Genomic DNA, 22563 nt, shown 5'->3' with positions numbered 1-22563 from the left:
TGACCCTATACGCGAGACAGCGAAAGAGGCACAGATGTAGAGAACAGACTTTTGGACTCTGTGGGAGAGGGCGAGGGTGGGATGGTTTGAGAGAATAGCATTGAAACATGTACATTATCATAAGTGAAATAGATCACCAGTCCAGGTTTGATGCATGAGACAGGGTGCTCAGGGCTGGTGTACTGGGATGACCCAGAGGGATGGGGTAGGGAGGGAGGTGGGAGGGGGGTTCAGGGTGGGGAACACATGTACACCCGTGGCTCTATTTTTAATGTTCACATCAGCAATACAGGATGCACTTAGTTGAGGCTCTTTTCCTGATCTTTCCTTGGGTTACTCATGTGTCCACAGATATTTGGAGCCTTAGCTGGGCTGCACTGTCTAGGTGGTCTCACTCCCATGGTTGGTGGTTGGTGCTGGTTGTTGGGGGCCCACATGTCTCCAGGAGCACAGCTTTGGCTTCATATAATGACAGTGTTCAAGCAGGACACGAGTGGAGGCTAGAAATGGCCCCTTCGGAGGCCAAGGCTTGAAATTTTCACATTGCCAGTTTTACTGCTTTCTACTGAGCAGAGCAAGTCACCAGGCCAGCTCACTTTCAGCAGCTGGAGGAATGAACTCCATTTAATGGGAAGAGCCACAAAGAATTTTTGCCCATTTTTAATCTATCATATCTCTAAACCTGATTTTTTATTATGAGCTCAGTGTCTAGCTCATAATAAGTTGGTCCTGATTTCTCAGTATTGTGTCAAATCAAAAATACCCTAAACTAAAAAGATTAGCCCTTGACTTGTCCTTGGTTACTGGCAGCTCCCTCTACCTTGACAACTAAGCCAAAATATCCAAAGTTAGTTTCAGGCTTTTTCCCTCTTTACTCTCAGTCACTAGGCTCTTATTTTTCTCACAAAGCTTATTTTAGAAATTTATTTCCTGTATTTCTACGCTATATTCTAGTGCATTTCTTGATCAAGCCTAGTTTGAAGTGGTCTGACTTTTTCTTTTTTTTCCAGCCTAATGAAACCTCAAACCAATCCTTTATTCTTTCATGGCTATCCTTCTAAAACAAAGCTTTGCTTCTGTCACTCTTGTTCTTGAAAACTCTTCAATGACACTCCATTGCTTTAGAATATCATTACGCTCCTTTGCATAAATGACAATTTGGCCCAAATGCTTTACCGCCTCATCATTTACACTCTTTCCAGCCTGTCTTTCTGGTCTCTCTCATAGTTTAAGCTTTACATATCTCCTCTTCACTAAATGTGCTTCCCAATTTCAAATCTGCTTTGCTCCAGAGTTGCCTTTGTTTAGAATAAATTCTATCTTCTCCCGCATCTGGCTGCCTAACTCATTCTCATTCTTCTAGGATGAGCACTGAAAAGTCACTGTCTGTAAAAAATTGTTCTAACTGCTACAGGCAGAGTTATGTTTCAATTCTCTACTCTGATCAGGGTTTGGCCTACTGCTAATAAATAACACAAACTGAAGTCATTTCTCTCTTTGTCATGTTTTAGGGTTTGAGATTTTTGAAGGTTGAGAAGTTTATTTATTTCCATGTTCCCAGTGTTTATTGGAGAATATGATTGATACATTAAGAAGGTTCAGTAAATGCTAACTTGGAAAGTGATGACAGACATAGAAAACAGATTTGTGGTTGCCAGGCAGGAGGCAGGGTAGGAGAGAGATGGACTGCGAATTTGGAGTTAGTAGATGCAAACTGTTACATACAGAATGGATAACGATGAAGTTCTACTGTGTAGCACAGGGAAATATATTCAATATCTTGGAATGAACCATAAGAAAAGTTTAATTATTTTAGAAAATATATATGTGTGAAAATATTTTAAATATTTATTTAATATTTAAATTTCTTTTTTAAAAAAGATATATAATATATAGGGTTCCCTGGTGGCTCAGCGGTAAAGAATGTGCCTGCCAATGCAGGAAATGAGGGTTTGATTCCTGGGTTGGGAAGATAACCCGGAGAAAGAAATGGCCACCCTCTCCAGTACTGTTGCCTGGGAAATCCCATGGGCAGAGGAGCCTGGTGGACTCCAGTCCATGGGTCACAGAAGAATCAGACACGACTTAGTGACTAAACAACAACAACACACACACACACACACACGTGTGTGTGTGCACCTATGCATATACTTAAATGTACAGAAATAGTACCTGCTCTCACTCTGTCTGATAAACTTTAATATTCCCTGTTGTTTTTCCCATATTCTGTCTTTTAAAATGTTGATCCCTGTTTATTAAATTGAATGGTTAATTAAAAGGCCCACAAATGTCTCAGTGTTTGAAGACTGCTGTGTAAAGCACCAAAACATGCATCATGATCGTGCCTGAGGCTGGTCCTGGGGGTCTCTGAAGTAAAGGCTGCAGTATCTAATACATTCAAGAATTTCCTGATTGAAATTCCTTCAGTGATGGCCATTGTATTTAAAAATTGTGGCTCAAATTTGCTTAAGGTTTTATGAACTAACAGATCTTATAAAAGAAAAGCATTAACTTGTCAGGCATATTATTGAAAATTGTTATATCTTGAATCATTCCTTAGACCCTTTCACATTATAAGCAATTCTGGTGATAAACACAATAGGATAAAGTTTATTTATTTATTTTTTAAATATTTTATTAGAAAACTGAAATTTATAATGTGTTTATATCACTCACTGAGTACATGGAATTTAAAAACAACATCATTACAGAAAGATAACAAAAATACAAAGTCTTAAAACCTATGGGATATGGAAAACATTATCCACTGAGGCCTTAAATGTAGTAGACTTTACATAAAAAGGAAAAGCAATGAGTCTACAAGTATACAGCCAGTTTAAGAAGTTAGCTAGATAAACAGAATAATCATAAAGAAAAGAAAGCACCTAATACATATCAGGTATTAATGCAATAAAAATAAAGATAAAATTGAGAGGCTCAACAGAGTCAAAGCTGCCTTAAAAAGCTTCTCTAAAAAGGGAAACATGAGGTAACAATAATCAACAAGAAAAATCTTGCAAATAAACAATATTCAAAATGGGAATTATTCATAGAAGCATTGCTGCTGCTGCTGCTGCTGCTGCTAAGTCACTTCAGTCGTGTCCGACTCTGTGTGACCCCATAGACAGAAGCCCACCAGGCTCCCCCTTCCCTGGGATTCTCCAGGCAAGAACACTGGAGTGGACTGCTTCCTTCTCCAACATTTGAAGATTAGTTGTCTCATAAACAGGGTTAGTTTTGACTTAAGTACTGAAAATATATTGTCCTCAAGTTGTAGCTAATTCAAACAACATTGATTTAATTATTTTCATCCTTTTCTGATTAAATTAATCAAAATTGATTAAATTACTTTTCATCTTTTTTCATTTGTCATGTCCTATCATCTCTTAAGGAATTTTCTTCAAATATCAACATAAGATTTTGAAAACAAAGCTTCCTTTTCTATGTAAGGCATGAAATATGTTTCTAGAAAAGTATGTGCTTTTGATTATTGGGCACTTAACACAAATTAACTCATTTATATGTAATAGACTATTTTAATATTTAAATAAAATATTTCATTAAAATTAACTAGCATTGTTGTAATCCTTTTAAGTGTAACTATTTTGTCTTCAATTTTTCATGGATACTTCTTTTTATACAGTCAACTTCTTTTCAAAGAAAGGGAACACATGTATACCCGGGACGGATTCATGTCCATGTATGGCAAAACCAACAAATATAATATTTTAAAGTAATTAAAAAATATTGTAAAGTAAACAAAAAAAAATTATAAATAAAACATTGCCTTATTTAACCTTTAAATACATTCCTGAACATTCAAGCTTCTTTCTAAAATGCATTTAATGATTTTTAAAAGAAACTGCATATATTGGCCTTTTACTAAAGTCACTTCACTTTACTAAAGTCACTTCAGATTCCATATTCTTAAATTTGGTCTGTGTTGATACAGCCTTAGTTTCCTCCTATGAGTTATTGAAATCATTGACATAGACCTAATTTAAGAAGAGTGATACGCTTCCATATTAGAGTGATCAATAATGCATCATTAATATAACAAATATCTAGGTTTCAGTAATGGTTCCAATTTTGTCAGACTTGCTTCTCTATAATTTCAGAAAAACACATGAACCTATATTGAGGAAAGTGACATCATATAACGTGTACCTATTTTTTCTCTTTCATTTGTAAGGCAGATGGACAGCACAGAACTATAGCCAGTTCTGGGGAATGACATTAGAGGAGGGTTTCAAATACCGCCTTGGCACCTTACCACCCAGCCCCCTGCTTCTGAGCATGAACGAAGTGACCGTAAGTGTTTGCTCAGTTTGATTCATGTATGTGTGTGTTTGTATAAGTGTGTTCATAGGTGCATTTAAAGCAATTTTTAAAATTAACTTTTATTGGAGTATAGTTGCTTTACAATATTGTGTTCGTTTCTACTATACAGCAAAGTCAATCAGCTATAGTTATACATATGCTCAGGCGTTCAGAGGTGTCTGACTTTTTGTGACCCTTTGGACTGTAGCCCACCAGGCTCCGGTGTCCATGAGATTTTTCAGGCGAGAATATTGGAGTGGGTTGCCATTTCCTCTTCCAGGGAAACTTCCTGACACAGAGATCAAATCCATGTCTCCTGTGTCTCCTGTATTGCAGGTGAATTCTTTACCACTGAGACATAGGGGAAGCCCACATTTACATATATCCCTTCTTTTCTGGATTTCCTTCCCATTTAGGTCACATAGAGCATTGATGGAGTTCACTCTGCTGTACAGTAGGTGCGCATCAGTTACCCGTCTACACACAGTGTCAACGGTGCATATGTCCGTCTCCATCTCCTAATCCTCCCCCCCAGCCTCCTTTCCCCTCTTGGTGTCCATACGTTTGTTCTCTATGTCTCTGTCTCTGTTTCTGCTTTGCAAATAAAATCATTTAAAATAACTGAAATAGTGAATTTTGAGCATTCTGAGATAATTTTGTTATATAAAAAAACCCCACAAAACCTTTCCCCAAAGTGGTTGTTACTCCCCTCAAAATTTTCATGTGGACTTTGAAAGTTCACTAATATCAATTAGATATCGTCTCTTCAAGAATGATTGTGTGTCCATTTACACTGCTAATCATTTCAGAGAAATTCATGTTTCTGATAATTGGCTTTCCAGTGACTCAGTGCTTAAGCAAGTCATTAATTGTCCTTATTTATCTTTTTCTAAGTAAATTTAATTATTTTCTAAATTCATCAAAACAGAGTTTTGATGGCTCCCTTTGACTCTCCATTATGAAATGAAAAAAAAAAATGCCAGTAACTGCAGATGAATGTGCTTTGATGATTAATAAAGTTTATCTTCAAAAATCCTCACATTTTTCACTTAAAGAACACCTTCAAACTTTGCCTGACAAGCTGGCAAACTCCTTCATGAAATTGCCACTTTTCCTAACACCTTCATTCTCTGTACTACTGAATTAGTTTTCCCTTTCGTTCCTGAGAGGTGTTATCTTCTGATCACAGGCGTCTTGTATAAAGAGACTTCTCTAGTTATCACAAATCTCTAACTTAGAGCTGCAGCTTTACCACCCGACATGTGGACCTCTCGGTTGTGATGTAGATTATATTCAAGACCTGTTACAAATGCCCAGGGCATTTGTACTTTTTAAAGATTCCACATATAAGTGATATCATAGGATGTTTTTCTTTCTCTGTCTGACTTACTTCAAAAACAAACTTATGGTTACCAAAAGGGAAAGGTGGAAAGGAGGGATAAATTAGGAGTTTGGAATTAGCATATACACATTGTGTGCATGCCTATATGGTCCGATTCTTTGCCACCCGTGTCTCTTGCGTCTAGCAGTATCAGGCTGATTCTTTACCACTGAGCTCCCTGGGAAGCCCTTGTATATAAAATAGACAATAATAAAAAAAAGTGCTGTATATCTCGGGGCTTTCCTGGTGGCTCAGATAATAAGGAATCTATTTGCAATGCAGGAGATTCAGGTTCAATACCTGGGTCAGGAAGATACCCTAAAGAAGGGAATGTTAACTCACTCCAGCATTCTTGCCTGGAGCATTCCATGGACAGAAGAGCCTGGAGGGCTACAGTCCATGAGGTCTCAAAGAGTCAGATATGACTGAGGGACTAACACAACACACCCTGTATATCTCAGGGAACTCTACTCAATATTCTGTAATAAACTTCATGGAAAAAGGATCTGAAAAAGGATGAATATTTGCATATAGATGAACTGAATCACTTAAACAAACACAACATTGAAAATGATTATGCTTCAATATAAAATAAAAAATAAATTTAAAAAAAGCCCAAAGAATAAATGCCCAGGCTGCTAAAGAACTGTCACGTCACTCTGCAATGAAGATGTCAGTTCCTGGTTACCTGAAAGCTCTCAGCGTTTGAGGGCAAGCAGTGCTGTTGTTTGCTGTTGGATGAGTTGTAAATCCACACGTTTCTCATTAAATGTTTAATGTGCTTTGCTTTTGAAAGATGTAATCCCCTGAGTTATTATTCCAATTCACATTCCAGTAGCAGACTCTGCTAGATTATAACTAGTATGAGAAAAGATCATAATAGCTGCCACGGATAGAGTAGTTGTGTGCCAAGCACTCTTATTAGCACTTTCATACATTATCTCATCTAATTCTTGGCTTGATGTAGTGGGTACTGTAATTGTCTATGTTTTAAAGACAAGAACACTGAGAAAGAGAGAGAGGCTAAGTCACACTGAGGTAGAGAGAAGCCACCTAGAATTACTTAAATGGCAGAGCCAGGGCTATACTATTATAATCTTTTTATTCTAGTAGAATTGCCTTACAATGTGTTATTTTCTGCTGTATGACAACGTGAATCAGCTATTTGTATACATTTATTATCCCCCTTTTGAACCTCTCCCCGCCTCCCGTCTCGCCCCTCTAGGTCATCACAGCACTGGGCAGAGTTCACTGTGTGTACAGGAAGCAGTTTTCTACTGTCTGTTTTATACATGTTAGTGTATATATGTCAATGCTAGTCTCTCAGTTCATCTCAGCTACTCCCCACTCTACCGTGTTCACAATTCCATTCTCTACGTCTTCATCTCTGCTCTTGCCCTGCAGATAGGTTTGGCTGTGGCATTTTTCTAGATTGCATAATATATACATTAATATGCAATATCTTCCTCTTCCTGATTTCCTTCACTCTGTATGACAGACTCTAGTTTCATTCACATCACTATGAATGACCCAATTTTGTTCCTTTTTATATCTGAGTAATACTCCATTGTATATATATATATATATATATATATGTACCATATTGTCTTTATCCATTTATCTGTTGATAGACATCTAAGTTGTTCCATATCATGGGCAGAGCCAGGACTTTAAAAGATCTGCCCTCCAAATGGTACTGAATGTTTCTGTAGAATCAGTTAACTTTGACCCATTCAGGTTCAAATAATCTTGGAAACGTATCTTTCTGAAATGATCAGCTTAGATATATTTCTAAGCAGCAAATATGATTCATTGACTACACCTACTTCTGCTTCATTGATGGCACTAAAGCCTTTGACTGTGTGGATCACAACAAACTGTGAAAAATTCTTAAAGAGATGGGAATACCAGACCACCTTACCTGCCTCCTGAGAAATCTGTATGCAGGTCAAGAAGCGACAGTGAGTACCAGACATGGAACAACGGAATAGTTCAATATTGGGAAGAGAGTACATCAAGGCTGTGTATTGTCTCCCTGCTTATTTAACTTATATGCTGAGTACATGATGCCAAATACTGGGCTGGATGAAGCACAAACTGGAAATATCAATAACCTCACATATGCAGATGATGTCATCCTTATGGCAGAAAATGAAGAGAAACTAAAGAGCCTCTTGATGAAGGTGAAAGAGGAGAGTGAAGAATCTGTCTTAAAACTCAACATTCAGAAAACTAAGATCATGGCATCCAGTCCCATCACTTTATGGCAAATAAATGGGGAAACAATGGAAACAGTGACAGACTTTGTTTTCCTGGGATCCAAAAATCACTGCAGATGGTGACTACAGGCATGAAATTAAAAGGTGCTTGCTTTTTGGAAGAAAAGCTATGGCAAACCTAGATAGTGTACTGAAAAGCAGAGATATTATTTTACCTACCAAGGGTCCCTTTAGTTAAAGCTATGGTTTTTCCAATAGTCATGTATGCATGTGAGAGTTGGACCGTAAAGAAGGCTGAAAACTGAAGAATTGATGTATTTTAACTGTGGCATTGGAGAAGACTCTTGAGAGTCCCTTAGACTTCAAGGAGATCAAGCCAGTCAATCCTAAAGGAAATCAATCCTGAATATTTTTTGGAAGGACTGATGTTGAAACTCCAATACTTTGGTCACTGGTGAGAAGAGCCAACTCATTGGGAAAGACCCTGATGCTGGGAAAGATTGAAGGCAGGAGGAGAATGGGATGACAGAGGACGAGATGGTTGGGTGGCATCACTGACTCAATGAATATGAGTTTGAGCAAGCTCTGGGAGATGGTGAGGGACAGGGATGCCTGGCGTGCTGCAGTCCATGGGGTTGCAGAGTCAGACACAACTGAGTGACTGAACAGCTACAATAGATATATTTTTGGATTTTTTTCTACAGTCAGTAAATTATAACATCTTTAGAGGTTATCATAACTTTGAGTGACTTAATTATATGATCAATTGGAAAACAGGTACTTTTTCCTTTTCCTTTTTCATTTTTGTCCTTATCTGGATAAAAAGAGACAGAATTGTTTTTGAAAATAAGTATTCATCCCCTTTATAAGGAATACTTTTCCCTTGCTTCTAGTGAGGGCCCACTATGCCAAATACTCATTTAGGTGTCAATATACATTTTCTCTGAATTCTTTCTAACATATCTTTTGAAGCTCTATTTTCTTGCAACTTAGAGTATTTTATATTCTAGGGGAAATGAGGTACATTTCTTTCCCAGGTTGCCATAGTTTATAGTGTAGAAAAAGGAAATCTAATTCTAAATCACTTATTGGCTCCTGGGGATTTGTTTGCATGAAAGTCACTAAAGTGATATTTAAATGAAAAATCATTAGTGCTTTGGGAGAATTTAAATTACCTAGCACTATGAATTAATGCAATAAAGTTGCCAAGTAATTCCAGGAAGGCAATAAGGAAAATTTGGCTGATCTGTAAGAGTTCTGTTGCCCACTTATGATACAAAGCAAGGAAATAGCTTCCCATTTCTAAGGTACAGTAGCTTGAGGGCTGAAGTCTCTTCAAAAAATTTCTGAGTGTTGAAATTGTCCTGGTATCTGGTCAAATATTAGAAAATCAGAAACGTAACAAGTACTTCAGTGAATAACATGGGATCAAATGAACTGAGTTAAAAAGGTTGCTACAGGAAGAGCTTTAAAAATAGGTTAATTCTTAGCCTGGTGACTACATATAATACAAAATACCCCCAATACATCAAATGGACTCTGAATACAGTAGAAATAAATTATTTTGTGTGTCTTTGCTTCTGGATAACTCCCCGTCACACACATTTTTTTTAATATAATTTTCAACATGGGATGGTGTGTTACATACTGACTGTACTAACTGGATAGGTAATTACCAACAGTTGGGATGGTTTTTCTGAGAATCCTGCATCACCAGCCCAAGACATGTCCTTTTCCTTGAGCACATTACCTGGATGAGAACTGAGATTTATCATATTCTTTATCTTGAGTGGGAAAGGTGAACTGTGAGTCATTCCTGGTTCCTGGGAAAGCTCTTATCTTCTCTATCTGGCTTCCTGGCTTCATGGCTTGATTGAAGCCATAATTCCTATAACATGTCTTCTGAGCTAAGTTAGAGGCTTATCAACAGGTCTTCTACAAAGAGGTTCTTGATCATATAAATATGAAAAAAAAACTGGTTAATCTATATGAATTAATTCAACCCAAATGAATTTTTGCAGACTGTGATGTGTAACAATGAGGAATAGAATATATTGATCATGGGAGGTTAGAAAGAGTCTAGCTTAAGACAGTCCTAAGTGTGAGCAGACAAAAGGAAAAAGACAAAAACTGACTGTTTTCCCTGGTACAGGCAGACTGACTGAGAGGAAGTGAGAGAAGGGAAAGAAAGGGGGCATGGTCTCCTGACTAGACCATGCAGATCCTTGTTTTGTAGGAAGACTTCCGTCTACCCACTTCAGAATTATGTCTAGTGTTAAGTCAAACGACATCGGCTGATCAACCTTTGCGTAACTTTTTCTTAAAGGTGCTTTCCTGAGATTGTTCAAAATAATGTCTTGATTGGACAGCCCTGTTCCAAATTGTTTTCCTCTAAATTAGATGAACCAACAATTCTCTGTCAGCCGACTGGGACTCTGTGTGCTGTTTTGATAAATTCACAGTGGGACTGATGGGGAGCTGGTCTTTGGAAGACCATAGAAAGAAAGAAAGTGAAGTTGCTCAGTTGTGTCTGACTCTTTGCGACCCCATGGACTGTAGCCCACCAGGTTCCTCAGTCCATGGGATTTTCCAGGCAAGAATACTGGAGTGGGTTGCCATTTCCTTCTCCAGGGGATCTTCCCAACCCAGGGATTGTATGGTAGGCAGATGCTTTACCATCTGAGCTACTAAGAAAAAGCTCCCTGAAGATTTAAATTCTACCACTTAAGACTTTTTTCTCTTTATGGTAGAAAAACAGGTTAGAAACTGTTAAAAACACAGTTAAAACAGGTTAGAAAACACAGAAACTTATTTCAATATTTCTCAAAATTTGTGCCATTAGCCATCAATACTGCAAGGTTTGGAATAAAGGTGTCCTATCTGTGGTCAAATATATTTGTGAAATGGTGTATCTTTCTTCCAAAGAGTTACACTATTCATCAATATACTGAAGAGAACTCTTCCTTCATTGACATTTTTTTTTACTCCATGTTTCCTAAACTCATGACATCATAGAACAAATTTTCCTTTGCTTATAATGATGGTTAATATTCCACAGGATTTATATTCCACAGAACACACTTAAGAGATGCTAAAATATTGAAAGAAAAGTGCTGGAGGGAGCAGAAATACATTCAGGGATAAAACAAAGGTTTCTCAGTATCTCAGAAAGAAAATAATGATTACCATTGTAGCAAAATTGGCATGCAACTTTGGGAGTTGGTGATGGACAGGGAAGCCTGGCATACTTCTGTCCATAGGGTTGCAAAGAGTCAGATAGGACTGAGTGACTGAACTGAAAACTGAGGTCCTTTGAAGCCAACAGAAGAAACACAGTTTAGGTCTGTTGATAGGTACATGTAGGCAGTGCATTTAGTCTCATGGCTGTGTTTCATATGCCCTGATGGATGTCAGCTCTGCATTCTGTGTGCTTGGATCTTATTTCAGTTCAGTTCAGTTCAGTTCATTTCAGTCGCTCAGTCGTGTCCGACTCTCTGCGACCCCATGAATCACAGCACGCCAGGCCTCCCTGTCCATACCAACTCCCGGAGTTCACTCAAACTCATGTCCATTGAGTCGGTGATGCCATCCAGCCATCTCATTCTCTGTCGTCCCCTTCTCCTCCTGCCCCCAACCTTTCCCAGCCTCAGAGTCTTTTCCAGTGTGAGTCAACTTGTCTCATGAGGTGGCCAAAGTATTGCAGTTTCAGCTTTAGCATCAGTCCTTCCAATGAACACCCAGGATTGATCTCCTTTAGAATGGACTGGTTGGATCTCCTTGCAGTCCAAGGGACTCTCAAGAGTCTTCTCCAACACCACAGTTCAAAAGCATCAATTCTTCGGCGATCAGCTTTCTTCACAGTCCAACTCTCACATCATACATGACCATGGGAAAAACCATAGCCTAGATTAGACAGACCTTTGATGGCAAAGTAATGTCTCTGCTTTTTAATATACTATCAAGGTTGGTCATAACTTTCCTTCCAAAGAGTAAGCGTCTTTTAATTTCATGGCTACAATCACCATCTGCAGTGATTTTGGAGCCTAAAAAATAAAGTCTGACACTGTTTCCTCTGTTTCCCCATCTATTTCCCATGAAGTGTTTTCTGAATGTTGAGCTTCAAGCCAACCATTTCACTCTCCTCTTTCACTTTCATCAAGAGGCTTTTGTGTTCCTCTTCACTTTCTGCCATAAGGGTAGTGTCATCTGCATATCTGAGGTGATTGATATTTCTCCCGGCAATCTTGATTCCAGCTTGTGCTTCTTCCAGCCCAGCGTTCCTCATGATGTACTCTGCACATAAGTTAAATAAGCAAAGTGACAATATACAGCCTTGACGTACTCCTTTTCCTATTTGGAACCAGTCTGTTGTTCCATGTATAGTTCTGACTGTTGCTTCCTGACCTACATACAGGTTTCTCAAGAGGCAGGTCAGGTTGTCTGGTACTCCCATCTCTTTCAGAATTTTCCACAGTTTATTGTGATCGACACAGTCAAAGGCTTTGGCATAGTCAATGAAGCAGAAATAGATGTTTTTCTGGAACTCTCTTGCTTTCTCCATGATCCAGTGGATGTTGGCAATTTGATCTCTGGTGCCTCTGCCTTTTCTAAAACCTGCTTGAACATCTGGGAGTTCACGGTTCACATATTGCTGAAGCCTGACTTGGAGAATTTTGAGCATGACTTTACTAGCGTGTGAGATGAGTGCGATTGTGCGGTAGTTTGAGCATTCTTTTGGCATTGCCTTTCTTTGGGATTGGAATCAAGACTGACCTCTTCCAGTCCTGTGGCCAGCGCTGAGTTTTCCAACTTTGCTGGCATATTGAGTGCAGCACTTTCACAGCATCATCTTTCAAAATTTGAAATAGCTCAACTGGAATTCTATCACCTCCACTAGCTTTGTTCATAGTGATGCTTTCTAAGGCCCACTTGACTTCACATTCCAAGATGTCTGGCTCTAGGTCAGTGATCACGTTACCGTGACTATCTTGGTCGTGAAGATCTTTTTTGTACAATTCTTCTGTGTATTCTTGCCACCTCTTCTTAATATCTTCTGCTTCTGTTAGGTCCATACCATTTCTGTCCTTTATCGAGCCCATCTTTGCATGAAATGGTCCCTTGGAATCTCTAATTTTCTTGAAGAGATCTCTTGTTTTTCCTATTCTGTTGTTTTCCTCTATTTCTTTGCATTGATCACTGAGGAAGGCTTTCTTCTCTCTCCTTGCTATTCTTTGGAACTCTGCATTCAGATGCTTATATCTTTCCTTTTCTCCTTTGCTTTTTGCTTCTCTTCTTTTCACAGCTATTTCTAAGGCCTCCTCAGACAGCCATTTTGCTTTTTTGCATTTCTTTTCCATGGGGATGGTCTTGGTCCCTGTCTCCTGTACAATGTCACGAACCTCCGTCCAGAGTTCATCAGGCACTCTATTTATCAGATCTAGGATCTTATTTAGTCTGGCTTAAATGGTTCTAGCAGAGGTACCCAGCTCACAGGCCTGTGAGAAGTCCATGAAATGATGAATAAGAAATACTTACCACACAGTTATAATAGATTGAGCATAATCTATTATGCTCATATAATAGTTGAGCATAACAGAAATTTTATTATATAATATATAAATTTGTTCTTGCTTCCTTGCCTTAACCTTGGGAGAAGAGCAGATTTCTGAAACAGGTAAATTCTGTAAGAGCTAAATAGTGAAAAGCTTCATTATTTAGGGCAATTTATTTCATAAATAGAGTGTTGTTCTGGATTTATTGGCCCTGACGGACTCTATGTATTTCTGGTGAACCTGAAAATTCTACTTTGCTCCTAAATCAAATCAAATCAAATCATGTCAAGTCTAATCAAATGAACAGCTCTGTATCTGATTGTTTTTTAGGCATCAAGTTCAAGTGCATTGAATTTGAGAGATAACTTTAAGAGCCTTCCCTGAATATTATATCCTATTATAAATATTGCAAATATTTTGAATAAATGATACTGTTTTCAAACAGAGATGGGGAAAGTCAGAGTTCATTTCTCTACTTGGCTTAGTTAAAAAATATAATTTTTATAGCTTTGTTATTCATTCCCTGGAAGAACAATGAAGTTAACTAAGTTTTCACAAATAAGACTCACCTCTTAGGTGGAGCTATTTGGAAACTATTAAAACACTAATAAAGCTGGTATAACATTTAAAACCTAAGGAGGTAAGGAGTTCACATGCCACAACTCAGACCCAATGCAGCCAAATAAATAAACAATAATAAACATTTAAAGCCTGTAACTTTACTACATTATATGGTATCAGGTTGATGTATATAATCATGTTCTAAATTTGGGGGATAACCTCATTGTTTACTAGCACAGCTTTTCTCAGACACTCAATATGCATGATATTAGTGTGTCTAAGTTGGCATCACAACAAATAAAAAATAGCATCTTTTTCTTTTGTTCGTTGGAAGTTAAAGTAAAATAACATTTTATATATAACTTTTAAAACCACCGATCATTGGGGTGAGAAAGAAAAATTTACTTCATTACTTTGATCATCATTATCTAGATAAAACATAGTATTTGCCTGACTAAATCTATTTCTCTAGGAGAAAGTTGTTTATTATTTTCTGAGATGTATTTTAGGGTTGGTAAACACTGAGCGATGAGAGGTACCTTTGGGAAATATCAGAGTGACTATTACCAAGGTCTTTTTCACCTGTCATGTTGTTGTTATGTAGTCACTCAGTTGTGTCCAGTTCTTTGTGACCCCATAAACTGCAAGCATGCCAAGCTTCACTGTCCTTCACACTCTCCCAGAGCTTGCTCAAATTCGTGTTCATTGAATCAGTGATGCCATCCAAACATCTCATCCTTTGTTGCCCCCTTCTCTGCCTGCCCTCAATCTTTCCCAGAATCAGGGTCTTTTCCAATGAGTCAGTTCTTCACATCAGATGGCCAAAGTATTGGAGCTTCAGCATCAGTCCTTCCAATGAATATTCAGGGTTGATTTCCTTTAGGATTGACTGGTTTGATCTCCTTGTTGTCTAAGGGACTCTCAAGAGTCTTTTCTAGCACCACAGTTCGAAAACATCAATTCTTTGGCACTCAGCCTTCTTTATGGTCCGACTTTCCCATCCTTACATGACTACTGGAAAAACCATAGCTTTGACTATACAGCCCTTTGTCAGCACAGTGATGTCTCTGCTTTTTAATAGGCTGTCTAGGTTTGTCATAGCATACAGTAGGTGTCAATGATGTCGCAGAAGAACATGACAGGCAGATGTCATGGTGGACTTTAAGTATACACTTCCCTCAGTTCATCCCAGCATCTTCTCCACTCTGTGGGTGAAGAACCAGGGACAGAATTGGTTGTCTCTGAAACAAGAGTTTTGAAATTCGAAGAGCATCAAGCATTTCCCTATGTTTCCTCCAGGCTCTCTCTTTTTCTCTCTCTCCTCAAAACAGAATCACAAACGCTTCAGCAAACTTGAGGAAATACACATGGTCCTCACTCCTTATTCAACTGAACTTGTGGCAGAATGAATGTGTTATCAGTCTGTTTCTGAGTTTTCAGTTTATTTTCTTTACTAGTCGAAGCCTGATGCATAGCACTGTGATGTAATTGAATCAACATCGTGGGGCTGAATTGATCACCACAGGACATATCTTTGAGAGAGAAATGTGAAAATTTATTTTTTCCCTTTTCTAGGAACAAAAATTGGGGGCTGTGAAAAAGTAGGTTCCTGAGGTGATTTGGCGTGCTGATATAATAGATACCTGCTCTCTGGCTGTTGCCGAAATATGGCCTCTGCTCACCGGTGCTGAATAGAAATGCAGAGAGAGAGTTTTGTGTGAGACAGAAAAGAATAACTTTACTACTTTGCCAGGCAAGACGGCCACAGCGGGCTAGCGCCCTCAAGACTGTTTCTGACCTGGAGAGGGTAGTGAATTTCATAGTAATGGGTCAAAGAGGGCATCGTGAGCTTGTGGACGTTCTTCTGACTGGTTGGTGGTGAGGCAAGTGGGAGTCCACATCATTAACCTTCTGGTTGAAAGCAGTCTGGGATCTAAGTTCTTGCGGGCAGCATATAGTTAACTTCTCCCACTCAGTGGGGGTTTCAGTATCTGCAAAACAGCTCAAAGGACATGACTTGAATGTTTATCTAGAGTCCTTGAGGAATAACTAAGGGAGGCCTTGGACTTTGTTTAATGGCTAAAGTATTATTATTTTGTTTTGCTTCACTGTTTTCCTTTCTTTTTGCATTTTCTCATTCCTTTAATTAAAATCATTCTTTAACTAAAGTTTTCTAAAGACATGGAGAAGGAAATGGCAACCCATTCCAGTATCCTTGCCTGGAGAATCCCATGGACAGAGGAGCCTGGCGGGCTACAGTCTATGGGGTCTCAAGAGTCGGACATGACTGAGTGACTTTCACTTCACTTCACTTCTAAAGACAAAAGGCAGGGGGAGGACACGGGTGGGGGTCTGTTTCCAGATGATCTTGTAGGGTCCTTCTGGGTTACACGGGCTCCCCAAATTAGAAACTATCTAGTCTATATGATGTTTCTTCCCAAAGTGAGTTCCATGAAACACTAGTCCTCTGATTTACTTCACAGCAAAAATGATGTTAAATCAAACAAAATAGAGTAGAATACGTTGCATTGGATCACGCATATTGAGAATCATAAATATTATTTTTGTTTCTTACAGCCTCTCAGCACTTAGGTAGTTTATAAAAAATATTGCAGTGAGGACAAAAAAGACTATTTAATTTTTAAAGCCAGTGTTTCTTAGAACTGTTTGATTAATCAGCTGTTCCTCTTGTAATTATCTATTACAATTTCTCAGAACCAGTGTTCTGAGGAAGTCATCTTAACAGAGAGCAGTTCATCAATTTCCAGAAGCACATTTTCTTTATTATCACACCTCTGAAGCTGGGATGTGTCTTACATTTGACAATGTCCTGGGTTGAAGCAAAAAAAAAAGATAAAAGGATAAATAAAAAGGGGTAAAGTTCCATGGGACAGAACTTAGTAATGTGGCCACACCTGGGAGCCAAGGGAGAACAGGAAATATAGTCATTTTTCTGAGCCTGCAGGTACTGAACTAAAACTGCTATCACTAAAACTTATAAATAGAAGGAAAGCCTATTCAAAGCAGGAGCCCCAAAGTACGAGCACCACCTGCCATAGTGTGGTCACTGATTAATGATATTTACAAGAAACTAGTTCCGTATAAAAAACCAAAACTGGCCAAGTAACAAAGCAAAACTTTCAGATTTCAGGCATGAAGGCAAATATTACTGAAGATGAAAAATTCATTTTGCCATTAGCACCTGGAAGTTAGCCCTTTCTTCTTCAATATTAAGTAGCTTACAAGAAATTTCTTGGTATGCACAGTCACTGAACTTGGTCAGAAGAGAATAATATTTTCTGTTGACTTCTTCTGATTCTTGGGTCACTCATTATCCACATTTAAGTGGGAGTAAATGCAACTAGGGGATGAAGGGGTGATTCACCGAGTGGATACTGTGCAGACATGGGCTCTTCGTAACACTGTCCAGAATGTCCAGAATTTGATTAGTTAGTTCTCAATCTGCTCTGTGACTAGGTTTCCATTACTTTTAGAGATTTTGATTCTATTAAATGCAACAATTATTGTAAAATATTATCCAGCACTCACCAATGCTTTTAATTCTTACATTTCTTCACAGGATATTTAATCTCTAATCAAAACTGAAATATTAAGGCAGGGAGACTGTTCAAGTTTGACTAATCTTAATCTGGAAACAGAATGTGGCTGAAAAATTTTCAACATTACAATGAAAGTAAAATGCCATATGTAATAGTGTAAAACTTTTTAAATTAAATTTTTGCCTTTTAGGTACTGTCATTTGGAATTTCTGTCTCTGTCAGCTGATCCTCTTGACTTTTTTGCTTTATTAAGTTATCCTTTGACCAAGGGGGAAAAAAAAAACTATTTAATGAAGTCATACTTCATTACCAACTCCTAAAAGCTGTTATTCTGTGGTGTTTACTTTTCTTTATTAGCTCTTAAAAACATTCTTACTTTATAGAGGAATGCAATAATCATGGAGTAATGAGACGTAAAATTTGCCCTGTGTTCATTATATCAGATTGTCTGGTGTCATAAAGTAAATAAAACTTCAAGGTAATATGCGCTTCTTGGACCTCAAGTCCTATGGGCTTATTTTAAAGAACAGCAATATTAAATAATTGGCAAAAAGTCTTGTAAGATCTGACAGGTGAGCTTCATGAATTGATCTCACTTAGTGATAAATACTGTAAATATGTTTTCAATAAATATGGTATTTTGTCTGTTGTTTATCACCTTTTCTCATGGAGAAGGATTATACATTCATATACTTTTATTTTTAAACAGAAAATCATAAAAAATAAATAAATGCTATTATTATAACAATGTGCCCATGGGGAGGAAATGATTTTCTTAAAGTGGTGCAGTCTATCAGATAGATGTGCATTTCCTCATTATTATCAGATAATACCTCCCATGTACAAAGCTCTCTGGCCTTCTTTGGAACTGCTGCTGCTGTTGCTAAGTCGCTTTAGTTGTGTCCGACTCTGACCCCATAGACGGCAGTCCACCAGGCTCCTCCGTCCCTGGGATTCTCCAGGCAAGAACACTGGAGTGGGTTGCCATTTCCTTCTCCAAAGCATGAAAGGGAAAAGTGAAAGTGAAGTCACTCAGTCATGTCTGACTCTTAGCGACCCCATGGACTACAGCGCACCAGACTCCTCTGTCCATGGGATTTTCCAGGCAAGAGTACTGGAGTGGGGTGCCATTGCCTTCTCCCAACTTTGGAAAGTGGATGTCAAATTCTGAATAGCTCAACCCTGCCAAAATATGTTATACTTTTATTACTTCCACAGAGCAGAAGGGAAATAGCCCAGATCCACTATTAAATTAGAATTCTAAAGTGATAAATTGCAATAACAGTGATAATCTAGCTATTTTTCTGGAACGTGGGGCAGCTTAATATTATAAATTCCTAAAAGCACGCTGATTAACCAATAATGAAGGTATGAGTAATGTATAAGGTAGGTGTGTTTCTGTCCCAGGTAGAAAGACTTTGAGACTGTGTCTATGTCTCTGAAACTATCTACTCAGAGAAGCAAATTTATTCTGCTCCAAATCCAAGATTCTGCTGTGTGGCCAGTCTGATGACATAAGAATCTAAAACCACCCAGATTTCTAGGATTTCTATGACACTGCTCTTCGAGTTTTCACACAGACACTCTACCTCAGTCTACTTGAGAATTTGACACTTTTATCCCATCACCTAAATTGCAGCATTTTTAGTAAGGAGAATCAGGATACTCAAGATAACAAAAACAGTGGCCAAAATCATTGTACTATATAGTAACCGAGAAAACACATTCTACGCATTCTTTCAGTTTTGTATTATGTTATGATTCCCCACATTGAATTGCTATTTTTAAACATAGAGTGAAATAGATATGTTACATAAATGATACATTCAAGAAATCTCATTCAGAACAGTGGAGTGTACAAAATAAAAAAAACATTATAACAGGGCATGGGGATTTCTTATAATGGTTATTGGGATAAATTGGAAAACTTTGACACATTTGTTTCTTTTTCTTCTTTAGGCTTCTTTAGCTGAAACCATTGATCTTCCAGAATTCTTTATTGCGTCTTACAAATGGCCTGGATGGACCCATGGCCCTTTGGATCAAAAAAATTGTGCTGCATCCTGGGCTTTTTCCACTGCAAGTAATAAAGTCATTTTAATTACTTCCATACAAATTCTCCCTTTTACTCTAGACCCTGGGATAACAATTAAAAGCGTTTTTAATTTAGAACATTTAAATATTATCACTTGGTCAATAAAATAAAATCTTACTTTGACCAGAGAAAGCAGCCTGAAGATTAAATAAAAATCCATTTTTACTCTGAAATTGGTCTTTATCATCACAGACTAATTTTAAATAGAGAGTAGATCAAAAGACAGAGAATGAGATGGCTGGATGGCATCACCAACTCGATGGACATGAGTTTGAGTGAACTCCGGGAGTTGGTGATGGACAGGGAGGCCTGGCGTGCTGTGATTCATGGGGTCGCAAAGAGTTGGACACGACTGAGCGACTGAACTGAACTGAGATCAAAAGAGCAACAGAAAAAAGTTGCCAAAATTTGTTTGTTCTTTGAGAGTTAAGGCCAGATCATAAGAAGAGGGTAAGATTCCTCTTTACCCATAGTACTATCTGCAATCCTAATATGTATGTTATACAGACAAATAATTCTTATATTCTTTTCACTTGATTAGATCTGCAGAAATATGTTTAATTATGAAATTAATATATTTGATGTAGAGACGTCAGAACTAAGTGATAATAGATTAAATGGGCTTTATCTCATTTTAGATAAAAGCAGTTTTGTAGATTCTGACTCTACAGTGATACAACTCATCTTCTAACAAGAGTAATTTCCAAATTACTTCAAAAGTGTAAGGAGGGATTTCCCCGGTGGCCCAGTGGTTAAGACTTTGCCTTCCAGTGAGGAGGGTGTGGGTTTGATCCTTAGTGGGAGAGCTAAGATCCAACATGTCTTATAGCCAAAATACCAAAATGTAAAACAGAAGCAATATTGTAAAAAATTCAGTAAAGACTTAAAAAAGGTTCATTAAAAGCACTGTGAGGGATAACATACCTCTATTACAGCAACTTCATACCGTTTCACAAGGCCAGTACATCAGTACTCAGGTTAATTCCAAGATTTGGTCTCCAAAGTATCCTCAAAATGTGTTGATTGTATTACAACAATTAGACCTCACACAACACTGTCTACTCTCAAAGATCAGTTTCATAAAACTGTTCTCTACGCTTAGAAATAATTCAAAAAACAAACTAAGTACTGAATGCATCATGAAATAACTTCATAGGCTCTGAGGGGTAGCACTTCTTGGGACAGAGGAGTGCGGATACTTTCTCTAAATATCATCACTTCATAGAATAAGCTAGTTTGTTCTAGAAAAGATCCACTTGGTTAAGGTCAGCCTGGAGCATCTCCATCTGTTACTTCATGGTAGTGCTTGTTCCCCCAGGGTAAGCATTCTCTGACTTGGGAATCTCTTTGAGACTTGTTTCAGATGGAAGGGGACAGATTTAATCAGATACATAATTTGCCATTTTATGTTTATGTGGTTAATGTATTACACCTCCTAAGGGATATATAATAATTTTACTTTAAGTTTCAGCTAGCCCAGCGTTTCCAAAGATGTCTTAGGAAAGATATTTGTTGTGAAATACTGAGAGTAACTTGCCAGGCTGATCTGGGCTGTGTATTTTTGGGGTCCATTGATCACAGTTTCATAGACGGCCTCAGCACAGGGCTAAGTCCATCTGTCCCTCTGCCTAACGGATTTCAGTTTTGTATCCTGCATATTCAATATAACAGTAGTTACAATGAGAAAAGTTGTCTTTCAAAGAAGCTAAAAATTATAAAATGGGATAAAGAAGACAATTAAAAATATACACACATATAAAATATAAAAATAAAAATAAAAATATAGTTATATAGCCAAATAAAATTTAAGCAAGATGTCAGAAGCTAAGAGGCAGAGGAGTTCCGAATGGTAGGGGTGAAGCTTGCTGCAGAGTAAACTTGGAGACAGAATAAAATAAGCAGGAAAAATAGCAGTGTGAGTCTCAGAGGTAAAGCCCGGTGAAAGTTTTCAGATAAAGAGCGGAAAACAAGTTGTTGAACTGAGTCATTCTTAAATCTTCTGACCTTTTCTAAGTATTTCAAGAGAATTTGGATTAAACCTTCATTGAGATTCAGGAATGTCTGTAATAAGAGCAACATGTGGAATATCATTAGAATTTAAAGCTCTTATCCTTTGGTTGGAATCTACAGATTCATGGGGCTGGAAGGGAAGGTAGAGGTCCCCATTTTCAAGCCTTTGCTTTTATAAAAGAGGTACAAACAAAAGAAGTGACCTGCCCAAAGTGAAAGGCAAGAAGTCCCAGAAGTGACCCCAGAGGCAGGTTTCTGACTCCTTCAGTATTGTTTGTGAAAGTCTTTTATGAGCCAGAGAACAGTTACAGGAATACTTGATTCTGAGCCCTTGTACTGAACATCAAAGAATCAAGGAATTTCTATTTTCTTTTATGAAACAGGGAATTATTTTCTTGAGACTGAGAGAGATGGAGGTATGATTTTTGCCCTTATGAAATGTATCCTAGCACAAAATACATGGGAATTGAGAAGCAAATAGGAAGTTATAGATCCAACGCACACAGAGCATCTAAAATACGCCAGCAATTACACTACAGAATTGTACATGTGCTGCAATTACATTTTATAAGTACATATACAGAAATACATATGTAAAGGAATTATTTTTAAAGAATTTATTTCAGTGCTAGTTCAATAATTCTAAACTAGCACAGTGAGGGGTTCCAGTACACAGATAATTTTGATGAGTAAAAACTATAACTTCTGAGAAAAGTGGATAGGTAGAAGAAAGGTTACGAATGTGCTTCCTTTAATCAAAAGTGATTAAGAAGAGATTAAGAAGAAGACTACATCAGGTCTCCAACAACAACAAAAGTCTGTACCGAAATGTCACTGACTCCAATTTTCTTGTGATCTCCACACA

General features: G+C 37.8%; 1 protein-coding gene across 2 annotated transcripts in view; it reads left to right on the top strand.

Annotated features, from left to right (window-relative positions):
- Positions 1 to 22563, top strand: part of TINAG (tubulointerstitial nephritis antigen) — a 103633-nt gene that overhangs the window by 18665 nt on the left and 62405 nt on the right. For both annotated transcript variants that reach the window (XM_055406576.2, XM_088831286.1), the window contains exons 4-5: positions 4197 to 4311; positions 19553 to 19676. In XM_055406576.2, coding sequence (XP_055262551.1) covers positions 4197 to 4311; positions 19553 to 19676 — 239 coding nt within the window. The remainder of the gene's footprint in view (positions 1 to 4196; positions 4312 to 19552; positions 19677 to 22563) is intronic.

Source organism: Moschus berezovskii, chromosome 23 (genome assembly GCF_049115385.1).
Source record: "Moschus berezovskii isolate FMDL1 chromosome 23, NW_MosBer_1.0, whole genome shotgun sequence".
NCBI classification, from domain to species: domain Eukaryota; kingdom Metazoa; phylum Chordata; class Mammalia; order Artiodactyla; family Moschidae; genus Moschus; species Moschus berezovskii.
The sequence above is the reverse complement of the archived record's forward strand: the minus strand, read 5'-3'. Positions and strand labels throughout refer to the sequence as shown.